The sequence below is a fragment of the Primulina huaijiensis genome, chromosome 1, assembly GCF_012295235.1.
Source record: "Primulina huaijiensis isolate GDHJ02 chromosome 1, ASM1229523v2, whole genome shotgun sequence".
NCBI classification, from domain to species: Eukaryota; Viridiplantae; Streptophyta; class Magnoliopsida; order Lamiales; family Gesneriaceae; genus Primulina; species Primulina huaijiensis.
The window spans coordinates 2,581,976-2,602,752 of NC_133306.1; the positions used below are offsets into that span (position 1 = coordinate 2,581,976).

At 33.3% G+C, this 20,777-nt stretch overlaps 2 protein-coding genes and 2 long non-coding RNA genes across 6 annotated transcripts; 3 read left to right on the forward strand and 1 right to left on the reverse strand.

The window, feature by feature from the left end:
• The first annotated feature begins 6,784 nt into the window (after nucleotides 1-6,784).
• Nucleotides 6,785-10,674, forward strand: LOC140976565 (probable beta-1,3-galactosyltransferase 2). Its single transcript, XM_073440806.1, has 11 exons — nucleotides 6,785-7,261; nucleotides 7,849-7,945; nucleotides 8,038-8,105; nucleotides 8,196-8,407; nucleotides 8,579-8,642; nucleotides 8,750-8,822; nucleotides 8,916-9,036; nucleotides 9,319-9,406; nucleotides 9,495-9,620; nucleotides 9,720-9,829; nucleotides 10,196-10,674. Exons 1-11 carry the CDS (start codon nucleotides 7,149-7,151, stop codon nucleotides 10,342-10,344), a joined length of 1,221 nt encoding a protein of 406 aa, XP_073296907.1. The 5' UTR covers nucleotides 6,785-7,148; the 3' UTR covers nucleotides 10,345-10,674.
• A 1,169-nt stretch (nucleotides 10,675-11,843) lies between these two features.
• Nucleotides 11,844-13,839, reverse strand: LOC140981636 (uncharacterized). The gene is made up of 3 exons (XR_012176114.1): nucleotides 13,650-13,839; nucleotides 12,631-12,752; nucleotides 11,844-12,264 (listed from the first exon to the last, which is right to left on the reverse strand). It is a non-coding gene; the product is annotated as an uncharacterized lncRNA (long non-coding RNA).
• Nucleotides 13,801-14,426, forward strand: LOC140981684 (uncharacterized). The gene is made up of 2 exons (XR_012176115.1): nucleotides 13,801-13,863; nucleotides 13,895-14,426. It is a non-coding gene; the product is annotated as an uncharacterized lncRNA (long non-coding RNA).
• Nucleotides 14,427-15,390: 964 nt separating this feature from the next.
• LOC140976574 (WRKY transcription factor 6-like) lies at nucleotides 15,391-18,461 on the forward strand. Of its 3 annotated transcripts, none has more exons than XM_073440820.1 (5): nucleotides 15,391-15,834; nucleotides 15,959-16,063; nucleotides 16,226-16,675; nucleotides 17,383-17,496; nucleotides 17,576-18,461. In XM_073440820.1, exons 1-5 carry the CDS (start codon nucleotides 15,526-15,528, stop codon nucleotides 18,251-18,253), a joined length of 1,656 nt encoding a protein of 551 aa, XP_073296921.1. In that variant the 5' UTR covers nucleotides 15,391-15,525; the 3' UTR covers nucleotides 18,254-18,461. The 3 variants fall into 3 exon arrangements, with proteins under 3 accessions (XP_073296921.1, XP_073296930.1, XP_073296915.1); XM_073440829.1 differs by having other exon boundaries at nucleotides 15,392-15,834; nucleotides 16,229-16,675; XM_073440814.1 differs by having other exon boundaries at nucleotides 15,394-15,834; nucleotides 16,223-16,675.
• Nucleotides 18,462-20,777: the final 2,316 nt, after the last annotated feature.

The window sequence follows — 20,777 nt, forward strand, 5'->3', positions numbered from 1 at the left end:
GATCAACGGTCTCAATTAAAATTAAATCTGATCTAACGGTAGAAATTTAAATTAATTTGATTGATCTAACAAATACACAACCCGTGACAACTGCAAAAAATATAGACAAGAGTTGACAAATGAGTTGTCTCTGATTGTGACTAGACAACACGTGATAGATGACTGCAACTAGACAACCCATAACATGGCTTTTATTTGAAATGCACAACCCGTGACAGCTAGTATATAGACAAGAGTGGGCTATTGAGTTGTCTCTGATTGTGACTAGACACCACGTGACAACATGCATTATATAAATTAGACAACCCCCCTTGTCAATTGGCTTTATTGAAATACACAACCCGTGACAAAAAAAAATGAGTTGGCTTTTATTCCATATAATATTAAAAATAAATTAAAATATCTAACATAACTAAACTAACAAGTGTCACCACTTATTTAAAGACCAGTGACTTCTTGTTAATTTACTCAACTTGCTCAAAAATGAATTTTCATGAAGGAGGTCCTTCAAGTTTTTCTTTCTATGCGTCCTCGTCTTCATCTGACGACGAAGATCAACCTAGTGCCAACATACAGAATGAGTTGAATCGCATTGACGAACAACAAATGGTTTTAAGCCAACTCATAAACAGTGCTACCGTTGTCTCCAATTACTTCCAAGAAAGTGATAATTTGCACCGACAAGGCTCGATCACTGGCCATGTTGTGATTAATCGAGACAGATTAGCTGCCGAACAACGCTTGTACAATGACTATTTTTCTGAGTCTCCAATGTACAATGAATCAATGTTCAAGAGACGTTTTCGAATGTCTCGTCGGCTATTCTTGCGAATTATGGAATCCGTTCAACAACATGACAATTACTTCGTACAGAAAGTTGGGGAGGCCCGGGTTGTCCCCATACCAGAAGATAACATCTGCAATGCGTATCTTAGCATACGGTATGGCGGCAGATTCAACGGATGAATATATTAAAATCGGGGAGTCCACTGCGATTGAAAGTTTAAAAAGATTTTGTCGGGCTGTGGTGGAGGTTTTTGGTGACTGGTATCTTCGGTCTCCAAATGCTGAGGACATTGAAAGGATTCTCCTTATTGGAAAACAACGTGGATTCCCGGGGATGCTAGGAAGCTTAGATTGTATGCATTGGAAGTGGAAAAACTGTCCAACAGGTTGGGCTGGACAATATGTTGGTCGTAGCGGAAAACCAACCATCATTTTGGAGGCCGTAGCAGATTACGAGTTGTGGATATGGCATGCATACTTTGGTTTGCCAGGTTCAAACAATGACATTAATGTGTTATCAAAATCTCATCTCTTTGTTAATTTGGCCAATGGTGTAGCTCCCCCTGCTAACTATGTCATACAAGGAAAAGAATACACCATGGGATACTACCTAGCAGATGGTATATATCCAAAGTGGGCTACTCTAGTGCAAACAATTCACAATCCACAAGGTCCAAAGAAGAAATATTTTGCAGCACGACAAGAAAGTTGTAGAAAAGATGTTGAACGAGCATTTGGAGTATTGCAATCAAAGTGGGCGATAATCACTGGACCTGCACGAGTTTGGAGCAAACAAGTGTTGCATGATATCATGACAACATGCATTATAATGCATAATATGATTATTGAAGACGAAAGGGAATTGAATGTGCCAGTCACAGATTATCGCGAGGCACCCATCCCAGATGTTGAAATGGCACATGATGAGCATGTCCGATTTCAAGAGTTTCTTGCACGCCATCGTAAAATAAAAGATAAATCGGCTCACTATGCACTCCGAGATGCTCTTATTGACCATTTGTGGGAGGAGTACAGTAATTCGGAATATTAGTATTTTTAATAGTCAATTTGTGTGTTGTTCTTTAAATCATGTGTCGTTTATGTTTGTCTTCATTTATATTTTATGTATGTTTGATGAATGTTGTCTTTTGTTTGCAATTTGATGACAAAATAAATGTATTGTTTTAAATAAAGTTTTCGAATACACATGTAGTTGTGTTATGATTAGCGAATTAATTAAGTTTAGTTAAATAATATATTATGAAATTAATTAATTATATATATATGTGTGTGTATTTGAAAATGAAATAAATTAGAGAAATGAAATATTTGGTAATATTTAAAAGATATGGGTTGAAAATGAAATAAATTAAAGAAATAGAGTATTTCTTAATATTTAAAGAAAATGGGTTGAAAATGAAATAAATTAAAGAAATAGAGTATTTCGTAATATTTAGAGGATATAGGTTGGAGAATGTTTTTAAAAATAGAGATCATGAATATCTATTTTAGAGGATAGAGGATGAAAAATAGAGGATATGGGTTGGAGATGGCCTAAGTAGTGGTAATATATCGTACCATACTGAAAACTGTATATTGTATATCGTATCCAAAATTACGATATAAAAAAATATACACTGATATTGTACCAAAACTTTCGGTGTACTGAGTCTCGGTATACACGGATATCTACCATACCAATTGTACTGAAATTTTACTGTATATCGATATTTTTGTTCGATATCAGTTTATACAATTTTATACTGAAAAAACTTTATACATTTTTATTATTTAATTTAAAAATATCATATATTTTTTAATTTATATATATTGTTTCGATATATTGAAGTTTTTTGAATTGTTTACCATTGTATCGAAATTTTCGATACTGTTATCATATCGTATCGAAATCTTCAGATTCGAAATACAAAAAATTTCGATAAATTGAATATTTTTCGGATACGATAACTTCATTAAACCGAAAAATTAGATATTTTTTCTATCCCTGGCTATAAGTCACAGGCCATAATATTATATAATTAATTATTGATGAACTTTCTTTTATGAACCCTTTTTTCTCCATTTAATAAACATATACATTAAATCATATGCCCCCACCACCCTTGGTCATTTATAATTAATCTCACCTGTCGCCATCCCAAACAGTGAATGTGATCCTAACACCTAACGCATTGACATTTCGAGAAGATGGCCATGCATGCATATTTATCGTAATAATTTATGAAATCATATGAAATTCGATATTCGGAAGAATTAATTGTTTTGTATGCATGATATGGAGCAAAGGCTGGTGGGTCGACTTATAATTTTTTATCTCTTTCGTAGCTTAAAATTCTAATAAAGTTAATATCCACATATAATAATTAATACTACACTAAAAATATATGAGTATGTCACTTAAGACTCTGATTAATTTGGAGATAATGATTTCGAATTCATAATAACAAGTCTATTGATTTTGTTTGAATAAATTTATTTTACAAGAAATTTTAAATCCTTAACTATATTGTTTTAAGCTATATTTTGAGTCGTTTTAGTGGATTTGAAATGGATCTCATGATTTAGTGTTGTGAATGTATTCTTAATTGACTTATTCAAGGAAACTTTATTTCAAACATAATTTTTTTAAAATATATATAATTTAAATGAAAACCAACAAATTATTTTATTCACGAAATTGATCTTTTGAAGAAATGCTTAGCCATCGAGTTTAAATATTTAAGATAAATTTTTTTTTTTTATCAAATATAGGATTTTTTGAAATTTTAGAATAAATACTTCGTCCCAAAATTTGTTTCCTATTAAATCCGTATTGAAATCTAATAATCAATTCATTAATAGGGAAGGATAATTTTGCTAATGGGTTTTTTTAATGGATGTTTAATATTATAGCTCAAGTTTTTTTTAATAATTCTTCTCTAATGATATGTTCGATTGACACGATATTACTTTGGCACAAATGAATGAAAGAAAAAAATAAAATTATTAATTATTTTGATTAAGATTAAATTTTTTATTGTTTACGGACTAAAATTAAAATAGATCAAATTTTAGAATTTTTTTTGCATTTTTGCCCATATATATTAAATTTAAGAAATAAATGTACTAAGCATAAATTACTCGTTTTTTAAATTTTTATAGAGTTATTTTATATTACCTAATATTCTCTTTATATTGTATTATGATATAATAATATATTTTCTTGTATAATTTTTTGTATTTAATTATTTTTTATTTCTATACAATAATGTAATAATTGTATATAATTTTTTAATCAAACACGTTAGGTGGTATGGTTCTATATATATATAATATGGTTGGCAAGTTCCACTCTGGTAGGATCAATAAGAGGCAAATGACGAGAATGTCCTCAATCAGAATAATGTATGTTCAAAGGTTTCTAGTGAGACGGGACGTGTATGCCAGTCTACACGTGGGAGAAGAGAACAAACCCATCCAAAGCTGCCACGTGTTCTTAAGGATTGTATAACGTGCATCATCTTCATCAATGGTCAAATATTAAATTTTAAATTATTGACGTAATTTTCATAAAAATATGACGAACATATAATCTAATGATTCAAGAGAAAAAATAGACTAAATAACTAACTCATCTGTTTCGTTCTCACTGCTGTTTATAATAAAAATTATTCTTTACAAATAAAGTTTAGAATACATAATAATTATATAAAAAAATTATCGTGAGATTGTCTCACTAGTCAATTTTGTGGTACGGGTCTTTAATCTGTTCCAGTTCATGAAAGATATCGTTTTTATGTCAAAAATATCATTTTTTTCACGATAAATATAGATCAGGTCGACCCGTCTCACGAATATAAATTCGCAATACCGTCTCACAAAAGATTTAATCAAAAACACAAAAACTCATATGAAATTATCTCACTATACAATTTTGTTAGAAATATTTTCGACCAGACCTAATTCATGATAAAATGTTATTCTTTTGTCAAAAGTGAGACGAGATGATGTGATTCATATTTTCAAAAAATAATATTTTTGGTATAAAATGTAATAAATTTGTAGGATCGAGTGCTTACCGCTTTATCAAAAGCTATAGTTGGTGGTAATGGTGTAACTCAAATCTTTTAAACCGCACAGCAACTCAAGCACCACTGTTCGATCGCTCTACCAAGCAGGGACAATTATTGCACCCAACAATCTCTCTCCCAATAATTGCATTCCTTGCAACCAATGAGAATCGAAACCGTGACCTTAGCTCTGATATCAATTGTAGAACCGAGTGCTTACCGCTTTACCAAAAGGTATAGCTGGTGGTGATGGTGCAACTCAAATATTTTAAACCGCACAACAACTCAAGCACAACGGTTCGATCGTTCTACCAAACAAGAACAATTATTGCACCCAACAAAATTTTAACGATCGGATCGGGATAAAAATATTTATATCAAAATTGAGCAGTGAAATCTGTAATATAAAATTATGTGTTATATATAAAGATTAAATGTTATAGGTGAACCCAAACTGTTGACTATTAATTCTAACAGTTTCGAAATTTGTATTAGGTCAACCCCCAAATGGAAGACTAATGCATCCAATAATGAAAACATAATTCCCCGAGTGGTTACCGTTGTGTAAAACAAAACGTTGACATCAATTGATTAAATTAAATTGGTACGCACATAAAAATATACAATTCCCCCACCAAATACAGAAGTAAAAATAAAATCACATTAATAGCTAAACCATATCCTCTCAAAACAATCAATCCTAAAATTTAAAATTGAACGGGCAATGCAATTTTAGTTATTTTAAAATTATAGTTGTTCTCTTGTGAGATATGTCAATCGTGCTCATATTTACAATAATAAATAATATATTTTTTCTTGAAAAAATAATATTGAATCAAAGAAGAGATCCGTCTCACAAAAATTTTTTTTTAAATTAATAACTGACAATATTTTACCAGAGATTTTATTGTATATATAATTTAAATTTCTGTTGAATATTGAAAATGGCGCTTTTACTTATTTAAATGACTTTGTAATTATGTATGAGATTAATATATAATATAACTTGAAAATTTTAAATTCGAGACGAACGGCTTCGAATGATTTTTTTAATATCATTGTATTTTCGTGGGTGTAAACTATTTATTTGGAACAGAGTCGGACCTGCGTATTTACCAAAATATCCTTGATGAAAATTTTTTTTTAATAATCCATCTGACCAAAAAATTTCCAAATTTAATTCAGGACCCGCACATTTACCAAATACCCTTGATGCTTGATTTTTGATTTAAAAAAAAAAACGATATAACTCATCTGAATAAAAATCCAAATTTGATTCGATGCAACAATCATCTCCGCGGATCTTCCCAAGAAAAAAAAAATAGTAACTCTCTTCTTAGATAGTTTCATGTATTTCTATCCGTGAGACATGTCAACACTACTCATATTTATAATAATAAGTAATATTTTTGACGTAAAAAATACACAAAAACTCATATGAAATTGTCTCACATGTCAATTTTGTGATATATATATTTTATTTGGGTCACTCATGAAAAAAATTACTTTTTCATACAAAAAAAATATTGTTTTTTATTGTAAATATGAGCAGAATTAACTCGTCTCACGAATAAAGATCCGTGAGACTGTCTCACAAGAAACCAACTCTAAAAAGTAACATTTTTAATAGTGACTCAAATATGAGATTTGTCTCTCAAAATTGACTCGTGAGACTCTCTCACAAAATTTTTTGTGAATGAATAAATTACAAAAACTATGTGAGACGATCTTATAAGTCAATCTGTGAGACATATATTCTATTTGAGTCATCCATTAAAAAAATATTATTTTTTATATTCACACGAATAAAAATTTACCACAAATACATTAAGTAAATAAATAGCCTCAATTTTTTAAAACTCGAACCACGCAATATAACTTTGAATTGATGTGGGATCCAAGTCCGCGAAACTGTTAGTTGATTGATGCCCTCCATGACATGAGGGAGTACCCGTCGCCCGACATATTGTAGAAAATGATAGATTGGTAAAGTCAGTATAAGACTGGAATCTGTTAATCTGCCTTCCCTCACTTGTGCTTCAAGTCCCTTCCCTGCAAAGTGTTCTGCAATCACCACACATATACTTACAGAGGCAAGGAATAAAGTGGAAGGAATAGAACCTGAGAGCAGGAGGCAGCCTTTTGGGCTCCTAAAACAAAATCTTTTTTACGTTTCTTGACCGAGAATATCATCAAATTCTGAGAGAATTTTGGGCTTTTCAGGTTTCTAGAAAACTCATTTCTCATGTGGGAATATCTTGAAGAATTTTGGGTTTAGAAGGATATTTTGAAATGCACGTGAAGAATAGAGGGGGAGAGCAGGTTTCAAGAAGTGTCGTGTCCAACAAATGGACGTTTTTTCTCTGTATTGGCTGTTTCTTTGCAGGAATGCTGTTTACCAATAGGTAAAAAGATTGCTGCTTTTGTTTCTTCTGAATTTGAATTTGTATTTGTATTGGTTTGTTTTTTTTATTTGATTCATTTACTTATTTGCTTTTGTACACTTGATTGTTTTTACAATTTTTTCCCGTTTTCAGTGGTTTTTAAAACTGGGTATTTGTGTATCCAAAAAAAAGAAGCTGGGTATTTGTTTGTTTGCATAAACATTGAAGATTTTAGAAAATCGAATGTCTTTTTTCGGCTGAGATCCAAATTCTCGTGGTTTTCAGATTTGTGAGTGAATTTGGTATGTTTTCCTCGCTTTAGAGGTCAATGCTAGTATGCAGTTATTCTTTCCGAAAAAAGTTATATATACAATTCTTCTGGATTACGAGTCATAACCTTCAAAATACACTAATTTCTGTCATAAATCTAAATCTTGAATGGTGGTGATTCATGTTTCTAGTAGTTTTAACTTGGATTTCCTCTATCTGGCTCTTCTATGGAAGCTGCTTAAATTTGGTTGATTGTTGGTGATGGAGATGTAGATCTTAATCAAATTTCCTGTTATTGTACGGAGCTTGAAAATATTACTCATGATATTTGGTAGCAGAATATTGACCGAGCCCGAATCAGAAGGCTTAGGAAGAACGACTGCATCAGAAGCCGAAAGATTGAAATTAGTATCTGAAAGCTGTGACCCAAAATTTGTGAGTCTTCTATCTTTTTCATAATAGATAGATACATTTAGCAAGTCTTGAAATATATTTGAGAATAATCTTTGGACTCGATTCCTCTGCAGACAAAGGATATCAAGAGGGAACCAAAGGAAATCTTTTGGGACGTAACGAAGAATCAACAAGCTATAAAGTGAGTTCGTGTTGTTTTTTTTTAGCAAAAAAAAGTTTCCGGTGTAACTGTATTGTGGGTTTGACGAAAAGATGCTTCATTTTGAAATAGGACGTTGGACCAGACCATTTCCAATCTTGAGATGGAGTTAGCTGCGGCAAAGGAAGCACAGGAGTCGATCTTGAGTGTCTCCCCTGTATCAGAAGCTGCCGCACAAACAGTTCCTTCTGGCAAACGAAAGTGTTTCATGGTTATTGGAATAAATACTGCATTTAGCAGTCGAAAAAGGAGAGATTCAGTTCGTTCTACATGGATGCCACGAGGTTCATTCATGGATCTATTAATCCAAAATCATATTAATCCAACTTATTAAAACAAATTCTATCCTCCTCTGTAATGCATCTATCTACAATCATTACCCCCTTTTACTATAAAATATACATTAAGATGAATATGAAATACTTCCTAAAACTAAAAATCATGGGAAAAAACAGGTGAAAAACGAAGCAAGTTGGAATCAGAGAAAGGGATCGTCGTTCGCTTTGTCATCGGTCATAGGTGGGACTCAAACTAATCTTCTAAAGCAAACAATGTATGCTTGTATTCAACTTTTGCATCATGTTGTCAGATATGATTCTTTTGACATAAAATTTTCTATTGGCCAGTGCAACTATAGGAGGCATATTGGATCGAGCCGTTGAAGCAGAAGATAAAAAGCATGGAGACATCTTGAGACTGGTAACATATTATATTTCTTAGTTTGCTTTTCGTTTCCTAGGCCTTCTTTAGCAAGAGGCTGCAACAACAAGTGTGCTATTTACTTGTGATCAGGACCATGTCGAGGGTTATCTCGAGTTGTCTGCTAAGACCAAGGCTTATTTTTCAACCGCATTTGCTTTATGGGATGCCGAGTACTACGTCAAAGTTGACGACGATGTCCATGTTAATATAGGTAAAACAAACTTCCTCCTTTTCTTTTTGCTTATGTTAATAATCGAAACGAACAATTATAAACTTAAATTACTCAAAATCTACGTTTCAGTGAGGAAGTGTTAAAATTATTACCATGTTAAAAAAAAAGGTGGCGATCAGGGGTAGATACAACCGGGTTAACATTGTATTTTCAATATTTATTTCGCTGTCTTCTGAGCACAATTTCTCGAGCTTATCTACTCTTGACAGATTGGATCTCCAGAATCATTTCTTAGTTCTTTATTATCCTGTTTTCCTGCAGCAACTCTCGGGGGAATATTAGCAAGACACCGGAAAAAACCGAGGGCGTACATAGGATGTATGAAGTCCGGTCCCGTCCTTGCTCAGAGGTATGCTAGCTAAACCTCTCAAACTTTCCCATTCAATCTAAGTTAGCTTTTCATCAAGGTGTTTTTTTTCTCGAATCACATGGCGCAGGGGAGTAAGATACCATGAACCCGAGTACTGGAAATTTGGGGAGACGGGAAACAAGTATTTCCGTCATGCCACGGGACAATTGTACGCCATTTCAAAAGATTTGGCTTCTTACATTTCGGTAAACCAGTTAAGTTCCATTTCTTGCTTGAAACTAAGATTTAAATAACAGGTGGTGTATCTAAATTTTGGTAATGCATGTGATGTTAAATTCTCCTATTATTGCAGGCATGTTTTGCACAAGTATGCTAATGAGGATGTGTCTCTGGGATCTTGGTTCATTGGACTTGACGTTCATCATATCGATGATCGTAGATTTTGTTGCGGAACCGCACCTGGTAAAAGATCTTCTTCTAAACTGTCCACATGACCAAAATTACGCATTCGCTGCTTTTTCTTGATTATAAGAGTTATTAGGCCTTGCCTGTGCAATGGTTTTCTTGCAATCGTAACTTCATGAATATGGTTAATCTCAGTCTCTTGAAAGTTCTTTTTTTCCAAGAAAAAAAAAATCACACGTGCACTTGGTATCGGCTCCGACATAAGACCTGACAGACCAACAACTCTACCAGTGGACTGGGTGGTTGGTTATCCACAGTTGCCTGAAAAAATCTATTGTGTTTATTTGTGCAATCCAATAAATACTTCAATACTATTTTTTTCGAGATGTTCACGTTCTTTGCCAACCCGGAATGTCTCTGCAGATTGTGAATGGAAAGCACAGGCAGGAAACCTCTGTGCTGCCTCGTTTGATTGGAGCTGCAGCGGGATATGCAGATCTGTCGATAGGATAAGGGATGTCCACAGAAAGTGTGGAGAAGGAGAGGATGCTATTTGGAAAGCTGTCTTCTGATTCTGCCGATCATCAGCACTTCCCAAGTCAGCAAGAACGTAAGATTCCAGCTACTTTCTCCAGTTTTCTTGTATATGATTATACTCGAAAGAGTCGTCTTCCAATGCTTCTCCATTTTAGTAGAGAAGTTCATTCCAAGTCCAAATACAGTCTAGGACGCAGTTGATAAGCTCATTCCATGAGATTGATCCTTTTTTCCACTCTTTCGGGTGCAAAATTGTAAGTTAAAAGTTGAGTTATTATGAAAAGTTATTTTTAGATATTTTTGTGATGTCTGCTGTTGTTCATGTCATTAGCTTACCGAGGCCGCAAAAACGCGACCATCTGTATGTCAAGTGCAAGAATATATTTTGTTGAAAGGATATATATATATGTATGTATATATATACATACAAAAATATATATGTATGTATATATAGGTTTGAGCCTATAATTGCAATGTTTATGGGTCTTTTCTTGGAAGATGTGTGTGTGTGTGTATATAGGTTTGAGTCTGTAATTACAATGTTTATGGGTCTTTTCCTGGAAAATGTGTGTGTGTGTAGGTTTGAGCCTATAATTACAATATTTTATGGGTCTTTTTCTCGACACAAAAACTTCTGTGAGACAGTTTCACGGGTCAATTTTGTTAAACAGATATTCTATATGGTTATCTACGAAAAAATATTATTTTTTATGTCAAATATATTAATTTTTATTGTAAATATGGACAGGACTGATCCGTCTCACGAATAAAGATTCGTGCAATCGTCTTATGAAAGACCTACTCTTTTCTCGAAGGATAGGACCTCGTGTCCTTGTCTCAAGCTGTAACTAATTAGAGTTAAAAATAATTATAACATTTATATTTATCAATTGATTGTCGTCATAGATCATATCTTATTTGACTCTGATTAATATTTTCGTCGTCTGTAGTCCAATATCTAAAAAGAAAAAGAAAAATGGATTCGTTTCAGATACTTTAAAGTTTAAGGCATGGATGTAAGAGTTAACAAGTCATATATTGCTTGCTTGTTTCTTATTTCAATTAAATGTTCGAAAACAAACTATCCGATCAATATTCATCACGACTTTAAAAATAATTTTGCTAAATGGGCAAGTAAAACAAAAGACTAATATTGTTTATGTTTTTACTAGATATAGTCACCTCAATTCTTGAGGTGTTTGCTCAGGTTTGCCGCTATTATTGATATGAGAGATAGATACGGATCACCCAATATTATTTCATACACACGTAAGGAGATTTTTCCAACAAGAACAATATTTGTGCAAAAAACTATCACCAAGAACAATATAGTTTTGCCTTCCTATCAATCACACATAATCAGCATTTAGTGAGAATTTCAAAACCAGAGCATTATCACAAACGTGGAATGGTGACAGGAAAAATAAAAAAAACCAACATCACAGACCCACAACAATCAACCAAGCAAATAAAAACATTCTAAAAACTCCAACAAAATAAATAGAAATCACAACTTCAATCCCCAGGCGATGGGGGAATCGGGAGCCAAAGCCGACAGTAGATTGGCCATTACATTTAGTCACTGATCCGTCAATCCAAGAGAAGAGAACACCGCAAGACAAGAGCACGAAGAGGGAAAACCCGATAATGAAGAAAATTGGAAAAAAACAGAACAAAAACAAGAGGAAAATAACAAACACGGTATGAGCTTTCTAATGCCAGCAAAGGAGAATGCCGCACATGAGGGTAGAGAACGAGGAAATCACAATAAGATGGAAGTGGAGAGTAGAGCAAGCCAACCTTCTTTGTTGCTCTTTGGCCGCTGCCGCTGTCGCTGTGGAGAGAACTAAACAGAAACTCCAAACGAAGCAGCCAGGACGAAGAATGGTTGTTGCCTGATGTTCGCTGCTGCGGTGGAAAGAAGAACGCATAACATGTTTCATTGTCTGTGTTCCCTGTTGTGGTGGAAGGAAAAACACGTGATATGTTTATAGGATCATTCTACCATACAAATAAGATAAAAATAAAAGTTTGTCCAATTTTCCTCCAGTATAGGACAAAGTATCTCCAAAATTGAAATCCGAAAATTAGGGAATGAAGTCATGAAAGAAATTAGAATAATAGGATACTCCTTAGTTCACATTCCTTGTTCTTTGCTATGGATATATTGATCTACACTTCATAATACATTATTTTTGAATTTATGGCGGAAATGAGATCAACATAGCAGAGAAACATAGATGTGATTACATTTAATGACTACGTATCTAATGAGCAGGAAAGAGCTGAAAACATTAAAACATAAAAAATAAATATGCCACCTGTTTGGAATGTCTTTGAACCAGAGCTATAGTCCAGATGGTATTCTTGCATCTTAATCGAATCGCTTGTGTTAGAAAAGCATTGCAACCAAACATGTTTTCATATGGCATCCCTTCTTCTGCTGTTGATGACACATTTTTCTGTAAACTTTGCATTATAGGATATGTATAGCTACAGAAAAAATCTTTTGTCAAATCGACACTGGATAAAAGCTTATTGTACAGGCAGACAATGAGACAAATTTTACCTATGAATAATGTATAGATATTGCCTTTAAATCAATCGGTAATAGACATGCACATACTGGTATTTTTTCATGGATAATTTATGAAATCCTTCGTATATTTTCCCCGGTAAATAATAGGCAAAGTGACTAAGCAACGAAAACTTTGTCCATGGAGGTGAAATGGGTGTTTTGCTCCAATATATATCGAAGACAATTGATACTAAACAGATCATTCTTGTCCAAAATTGAACCAAATAACATGCACAAATTGATATTTTGGTTAAAAAAGATCGATCTTCTCCCAAGATCATATAAATAAATAAAATCCAAATCTCAATCTAAAAAACCCCACTTGGCATAAGAACAAGGAAGTTAGCGATGGATGTTCGTGTGATGATGACCACACTAAAAGAGATCATGGGTCCAATGGCAGGAGACTGGTAAATAAAATCATAGGGCAACTCTGCGCAATACTACTATGTCAAAAAATCCTTTATAGTGCATTAGTGTGATATGTTAGTAAATAAGGAACTGAAACACGTGGAATGGTAATTATTTGGCTCTCATCTATTCTATATATAGCATGGCCACAGATACATCCAATATGCCGACGCTTTGTCACCAGTATTATATAATATGATTCCAAAAATTCAATGCAGCCTTAAACCACCAAAAAGGATGAAACTACAATGAAAAGATTATACAAGGGCACAAAGCAACCATTCTATTCTAACATCAGGAATACATTTGATAAAATTGAACTTCTATAAGAGCTTTATTATCTAGACTTACCAACAATGCCATATACCTTGGCAACAAAATTTAACCCTCCAGTGGCACGATTACCCTTAGCAATCCTTTGCAGCAAGCTCTTGACTTCTTGAGGAGGATAAGCCACGGGGTCTTCACTAATATTCAAATCTGAGGGCTCCATTAGCACCCTAAAAAATCTCTTGTTCCTACCACTTCCAATCAAATAAAACCTCTGAAAATAATTGAAGGAAACGTCAGAACACATTAAAAATATGCATTAAAAGCTACCATTAGCCGAATATATTGTTTTTTACGTTCGTACATTCCAATACCTCTGATCGGAAAAGGGGCCATATCCGGTATGACATAAAACTTTGTCAATTGCGTCTTAAAAATTTAAATAAAACTATCAAACGAAACGGAGCTCTAAAATTCAAAATTTCAAATCATACTCACACAAAGTTTGAATGAGATTATTTCAATTCTAAGGCTTCAACTATTTGTATCCAAGTACAATGTGAGTTCACCTCGAAGATCGTATAGAGCACTTCCTTAGGAACGCAATTAAAAATTAGCAAGTCAATGCAACAAAACAGAGCGGTAAAATTCTCGGTCATCCAAATTTCAATCAAATCAATCTTATTAAATATCGAATGAAAAATAGAGAAATTAAAACCGATAAACTATAAACCCATGATATATACCAAAAAATTAATGACAAAATTATGTACCGTCAAATGTCAAGCAGAACAATTCTAGTACACCATCCATTTTCTTAAGAGAAATAAACGAACAACAACGGAAACAAAAAGAAAATGAGCTTCCCACTGATAACTAACTGAATTAAAATAAAAGTGGGGAATTACAACAGGTCCTTCGTTTAGGCAGAACCTTGTGCCTTTACAGCTTTCCTTCTTTCCGCCATTTTTCCTCTTCTCTTCCACCTTCTCAGCAGTCAACTAAATCGTTCTGCAAAAAGAAATGCACTGTATAAATCGCACNAGTTATTCTAGATGTCTCAAACTTAATAATATAGTATAGAAGTATAGATGTAGTTAATTTTTCTTTCTTCTCTTTGACACTTTATCTCTTGTATATGTAATTTTTCTTTCGTTTTTGACTTTCAGATGTTTAAGCCATCGGTATTTCAAATCAAGTTGGTTTTTCAAATTTTTGCATATTAAATATATAATCAATGGAAACAGGTTTTACATTAACTACATTTCTTGACTAATACCATACGGCCAACCGACATATACAACAATTTTATTATCATACTCCTAAAACGTGATGGATTTAATTTTTAGTAAGAAATTTGATTTGATGAATGATTTTCAAACCCCGTTCAGACCATTACAGTTACTACTGAAATCGCTTAACTTGATAGAGAGTTTTTTAAATTCATACGAATTTTATTCATCTAAATAATTCAAGTAATTTGAAATTATTAATTTTCCATCAATTCAAAAAAGACAAAAACTTGTGTGAGACGTTCTAACGGATCGTATTTTGTGAGACAGATCTCTTATTTTGGTCATCCATGAAAAAGTATTACTTTTTATTATGAATATCGGTAAATTTGACCCGTCTCACAGATAAAAATTCGTGAAACCCTCTCACAATATACATATTCTTAAAAAAAAAAAATTAAAAACTTAGAAAAAATCATCTGCCCTTGACCAAATTTAATGTCAGCAAGTAAAGTACAAGATATGAAACAAGACCAAAAATAAAATCCCATGGATATCTCTTCAAACAACACACACGCACGCGCGAACATTACTAATTTCTCCCTCTTTATATTTGGTCTTGGTTCTCTAGTCCCATTCTTCCCGTTTTGTAGGCGAGTCATTTGCTCTGATCTCACTAGACTTTGCCATTTCTTCTCCTCATTCTTTCTTTCTTGTTATATATTATGGCCAAAGGAAGTGGACTCTCCTTTGATCCAGATCACAGTTCTCGTTTGTATCCTTTTCTTCAACCCAACAAAACCCATCGTCATCTTCACGCCATCAAATTCATGGACCAGTCATCGTCCTCGCCACCTCCCACCACTATTCACTTCCCTGTAAATCTTAACTGCTGCACATCCATCGTTGATCATGAAGACAAGAGGAAGGTCATCGATGAAATGGATTTCTTTTCAGACAAGAAAGGCTGCGCCTCCGCCGATGATCTTCATGTTCAGGAAGAGAACACTCGAGTCGTGGATTTCAACGTAAACGTGCGTACGTTCGAGGAAATAAACTGTTTTACTGTATTATCGATTGATGTTGGTATTGGGTTTTTCATTTGACGGTTTTTCTACTGATAAATGGTTGATTTGTTTGCGAATTATAATTACACAGACTGGTTTGCATCTTCTTACTGCTGGGAATACTGGCAGTGATGGGTCCATCGTGGACGATGGTATATCTTCCACCTCGGAGGACAAGAAAGCTAAAACTAGTGAGGTATGGAGACCAAAAATCGTTTCAAGTCTTGATTCTGTCCATTATACAAACTTTGCTTAGGAGGATTGATTCCCCGAGAAATTTAACAAAAAATCAATATTTTGTCATCGAATCTTTAAATATCGTTAAAATGAGACTCTTGATTCTGTCACTACTCAGCAACAGCTGACAGTTCTACAAGCCGAGCTAGAAAGAATGAATTCTGAGAATCGCCGTCTGAAGGACATGCTAAATCAAGTGACAAACAATTACAATGGCCTTCAAATGCATATGATCAACCTTATGCAGCAAAAACCGATTGATCACAACGGAGGTGCTGCAGAGGAACACAAAAATGGCGTTGGGAATGGACTCATGGTGCCTAGACAGTTCATGGATCTTGGATTGGCGGTTTCGAATGACACGTATGAGGCATCCTTGTCATCATCCGAGGGGAGGATTGGTCGTGATCCGCCACCAGAGAGTGATAAGGAAATGGGCGGAGGAGAGGATCAAAGTGTCGAGAACAAGGTTCCCAGGCTAACCCCCTCCCCTAAAAGTGTAGATCAAGCTACCGAGGCTACTATGAGGAAGGCTCGTGTTTCAGTTCGAGCTCGATCTGAGGCTCCTATGGTATGTATAAGTAACGCTCGACTAAATAATCTTTGTAGAATCTATATCATGCTGGTAAAATCCATCAGAACATAAAAATATCATCTCACTTTCAACTATTTCGAATTCTCAAGATCAGTGGTATCGAACATGTATGATATAAGAGCAAGGTGGACACTGGGTTCAAGGCTCGACCTTTGTTGCTAATGTTCCGTAACATACCGGAATTCCGCTATCAATCTTCCACGCGAGTCTGCGTCGTTAACGAGTCATGAACTTTAGCTTTGGGACGATGACGAAGTAGTCGAGTGTAAAATTCAATGATTTTAATTACCTAAAAATGAGTCCGAGTCAAAATTTTGTCTGTCTCCCAAACTTTTCTTCCACATCTAATAAAATGCCTTCTCAGATGGTCCAGGACCGCCTCGTCACGCGTTCTGGCAAGACTTTCCTCGATAACAACTTGAATATGCTGTCTTAACCCCACTGCATATGTATGTAATTTATGACTATGATTTAATAATTGAATCACAAACTATAGTTCTATTAGATTTGTAATACAACTCTCATGTTAACGGTGTGTGGCCATGCATCTACATGTGAATGTGCAATATATTCTGTTCATCCGACTTCCGTCGATATCGATAACTTGAGATTGATTTCCATTTCTCTCTGTTTTCTTGTAATTGCATATAGTAAAATGGTTTTTGGTTTGAATGTTTGATTAGATCACTGACGGATGTCAATGGCGAAAATACGGACAGAAAATGGCCAAGGGTAACCCATGCCCACGAGCATATTATCGTTGCACCATGGCCGCTGGTTGCCCAGTACGAAAACAAGTAATGCTTCTTCGTCTCCCTTAAATCAGATTTGACGAATTTCCTTGGTCTAATCTCCTGTTCCATTACATGATTCTAGGTTCAAAGATGTGCAGAAGATAGAAGTATCCTCATAACAACATACGAAGGCAACCACAACCACCCATTGCCTCCAGCCGCGATGGCTATGGCCTCAACCACATCCTCAGCAGCAAGAATGCTACTCTCGGGTTCAATGCCTAGTGCCGACGACTTAATAAACCCGAATTTCTTGGCAAGAACACTCCTCCCTTGTTCCTCGAACATGGCAACCATATCTGCATCCGCGCCCTTTCCAACCGTTACATTAGACCTCACGCAATCCCCTAATCCATTTCCAAGAACACCCTCGAACCAATTCTCGATCCCATTCCCAAATCCACCTCAAAACATAGTTGGAAATGGGAATCCGGTCGCTGCTGCCCTTTTGCCACAAATCTTAGGCCAAGCTTTATACAACCAGTCCAAGTTTTCGGGCCTACAAATGTCGCAAGATCTTGAAGGGGCTCATCAAATTTCTTCTTCACTTCAAGTGATGCAGCATCAAGGTCAGCAAACTCAGTTGACAGATAGTGTAAATGCTATCGCAAATGATCCGAATTTCACTGCTGCATTGGCTGCTGCCATTTCTTCGATCATCGGGGGCCCATATCAAGAAAATGGGAGCAATATTAATGCCGATAATAATGGCAATGGCAACAACAAAATCAACTCATCAAATAATTTTCCAGTCAACTGATGATCAAAGCACTAGATTGTTGAAATAAACATTTCATCTTTTTTTTTTTTTGTTTTGTTTACATATAGATAGGTATATTGATATAGTACAATATTCTTCTTTCATGTTTCGAATAATTCTTGAAAGCCAAATTGTTATTCAATGTAGACAAAAATCGAATAGAAAAATAATGGGTTTTGTGTGGATTCGGAAAAGTCTTTTTTGTATACTTGTGTAGATCTTGTCAATGTCTTTGTATTATCCTAATTCCTATGCTTAAAGACAACAACATAGCTCGATGGAAAACATAGCATAAAATGAGATGAAATTCGGTTAAGGCAATTTCTTGCATAAAATTTTATTACATTTGAAAAAATTAAGAAATTTTTTGATAAATGGACACAATTTGAAGATTTTTTCTTTCAAAATATTTTTTAAAAAAATTCTCTGTTTATATCTTGCTAAATCCGTCGTATCGATATTTGACATGGTTGATGTTCTTTTGAAGTCACATTCATCCGAAAGTCAAGAAAGGAGTCCATGAAAAAATTAAGGTTGCGTTCGGATCAAAAAGATTTGAATTTGAGATAATATTTGAATGAATGATTTGAAATATCTTTATATTGAGATAAATTTCAATAAATCAAAAATAACTAGGATTTGAAATCAATTCTCATCTCAAACAAACTAATTAATTTGTTATTATAGAATTTAAATCATTAGTCCCAAATCCATATAAATGCAGCCCAAGAATTGTTTTTTGTCTCATCTGAATTTGTTTTCTAGTCTTTTGGCCCACTATTATGACTGCTTCCAGAAAGAAATGTAACTAATGCCATACACATAAAAATAAAAATTATAGAAATATAAATATTTTAATTGAGAATAAGTTTCACGATGATCTCATATATTTATATTTGTGACACAGGTCGATTCAATCCATATTTAAAGTGAAAAGTAATACTTTTAACATCAAATTAATATTTTTTTCATGAGTCAGGTCGGATAGGATATCCGTCCTATAAAATTGATTGGTAAGACAATGTCCAATGAGTTTTTTGTGTTTGATTAATTGAATTCATCCAATTTGTCTGTAAACTCATCTTCTTTGGATTTGACGGTAAATTTGGGAGGAAATCTTTATACACGGACGGAGTTCAAATCAAAAAAAAAAATTATTTTAAATTCTTTCTTTTATATATGTATGCAATTTTTAATTTTGTGGATTTCATATTTTACTTCCAAAATGGATTTCATATTTTGAATCCTTTCAAAGAAATTAATGGATTTTAAATATTTTAAATTGATGTTAATTGTTATATCATTCCAAACACAATTCAATTAGCAGAAAAAGGATTTAAATTTTAAATTCTTAATGCCGGTCAACTCGAAATATATGATTAATCTAAATAGTTATTTGTCGATATGATTGATATTTTAAAAATCATTTAATTCTAATTTTATGTATTCTAAACTTTATATTTACTGAAATAACATTTAATTTAAACAATTAATTATTCTTATTTAATAAATAATTTATATATATACAAAAGTGAATTACTATTCGTCTATTCAGTTGTGAGCGTATGTTTTTTTATATTACTTTAACAATTTTATTCTTACATAGATATTTATTTGCTTTTGATTATGGAAATTTTAAGTTCTAAATAAATGCCTAAATTATTTTATTTTGCTGAAAATACAATTTCTCCATTAAATTTAAATAAGAAAAAATTATTAATTATAGAAACTCCATTATTTTTAGATGAACCTTACAGTACTATGATATATTAAACTGATGCTTCACGTGACAACAATTCCCAGATTAAAATTCATCCATTAAAAGTTTATTTTATTAAGTAAAAAAAACTGATATAAAATTAATGGAAAATGATGCAGTTCATGATGAGGCCTTGTCTGTATTTGATATTTAATTTCCCAAAATCACGATTCCAAATTTTTTTTTAAATTACTCTTTTTCCCCATTTTCAAAACATTATGTTTGTTATCTGAAATATTTCCCAACAGGATTTAATTTAACTACGATAATAATCTTATATTTTCTAAATAAAATCAAATATACATTCAAATGCTCCAAAATATTTCCCCGAATCTCAAAACCAAAACCAAGTAAAGCCCAATCGTATCGACTTAGCCCCTTGTTTGTCTACACCCCCACCTTAACTATCATTTAATCGAATTCAAAATATTATCGCAAAATTTGATTCGTGAGATAAGATTATGAAAATGTATGAAAATGTAATATGATCATTAACAAAATTGATAAATATAAAAAATTATATTATACAATAAAATTACTTATTATATTGAGTTTGATGTAGATTGATTTTTGATCAAATAACTTTTGTATTTATCTTATCAACCACGTCAAAACATTATTATTACATTAATCATAAATGTTTCTCGTGTAATCTTGGTCAAATAGTTTTTTGAGTAATGATAGATTGTGCCATAATAGCTAATGACAATCATTGACATCACGATTAAATGTTACGTACACCCTTATATTTTTGTCTGATCTTTA

Excerpts from the sequence above, each read along its gene's own strand:
- LOC140976574 (XM_073440814.1), top strand. The coding sequence starts at position 15,526 with ATGGCCAAAGGAAGTGGACTCTCCTTTGATCCAGATCACAGTTCTCGT. Across the intron at positions 16,064-16,222 it reads AGAAAGCTAAAACTAGTGAG|CAACAGCTGACAGTTCTACA; the intron begins GTATGGAGACCA and ends GTCACTACTCAG. Across the intron at positions 16,676-17,382 it reads CTCGATCTGAGGCTCCTATG|ATCACTGACGGATGTCAATG; the intron begins GTATGTATAAGT and ends ATGTTTGATTAG.
- LOC140976565 (XM_073440806.1), top strand. The coding sequence starts at position 7,149 with ATGCACGTGAAGAATAGAGGGGGAGAGCAGGTTTCAAGAAGTGTCGTG. Across the intron at positions 7,262-7,848 it reads GGAATGCTGTTTACCAATAG|AATATTGACCGAGCCCGAAT; the intron begins GTAAAAAGATTG and ends ATTTGGTAGCAG. Across the intron at positions 8,823-8,915 it reads ATGGAGACATCTTGAGACTG|GACCATGTCGAGGGTTATCT; the intron begins GTAACATATTAT and ends ACTTGTGATCAG.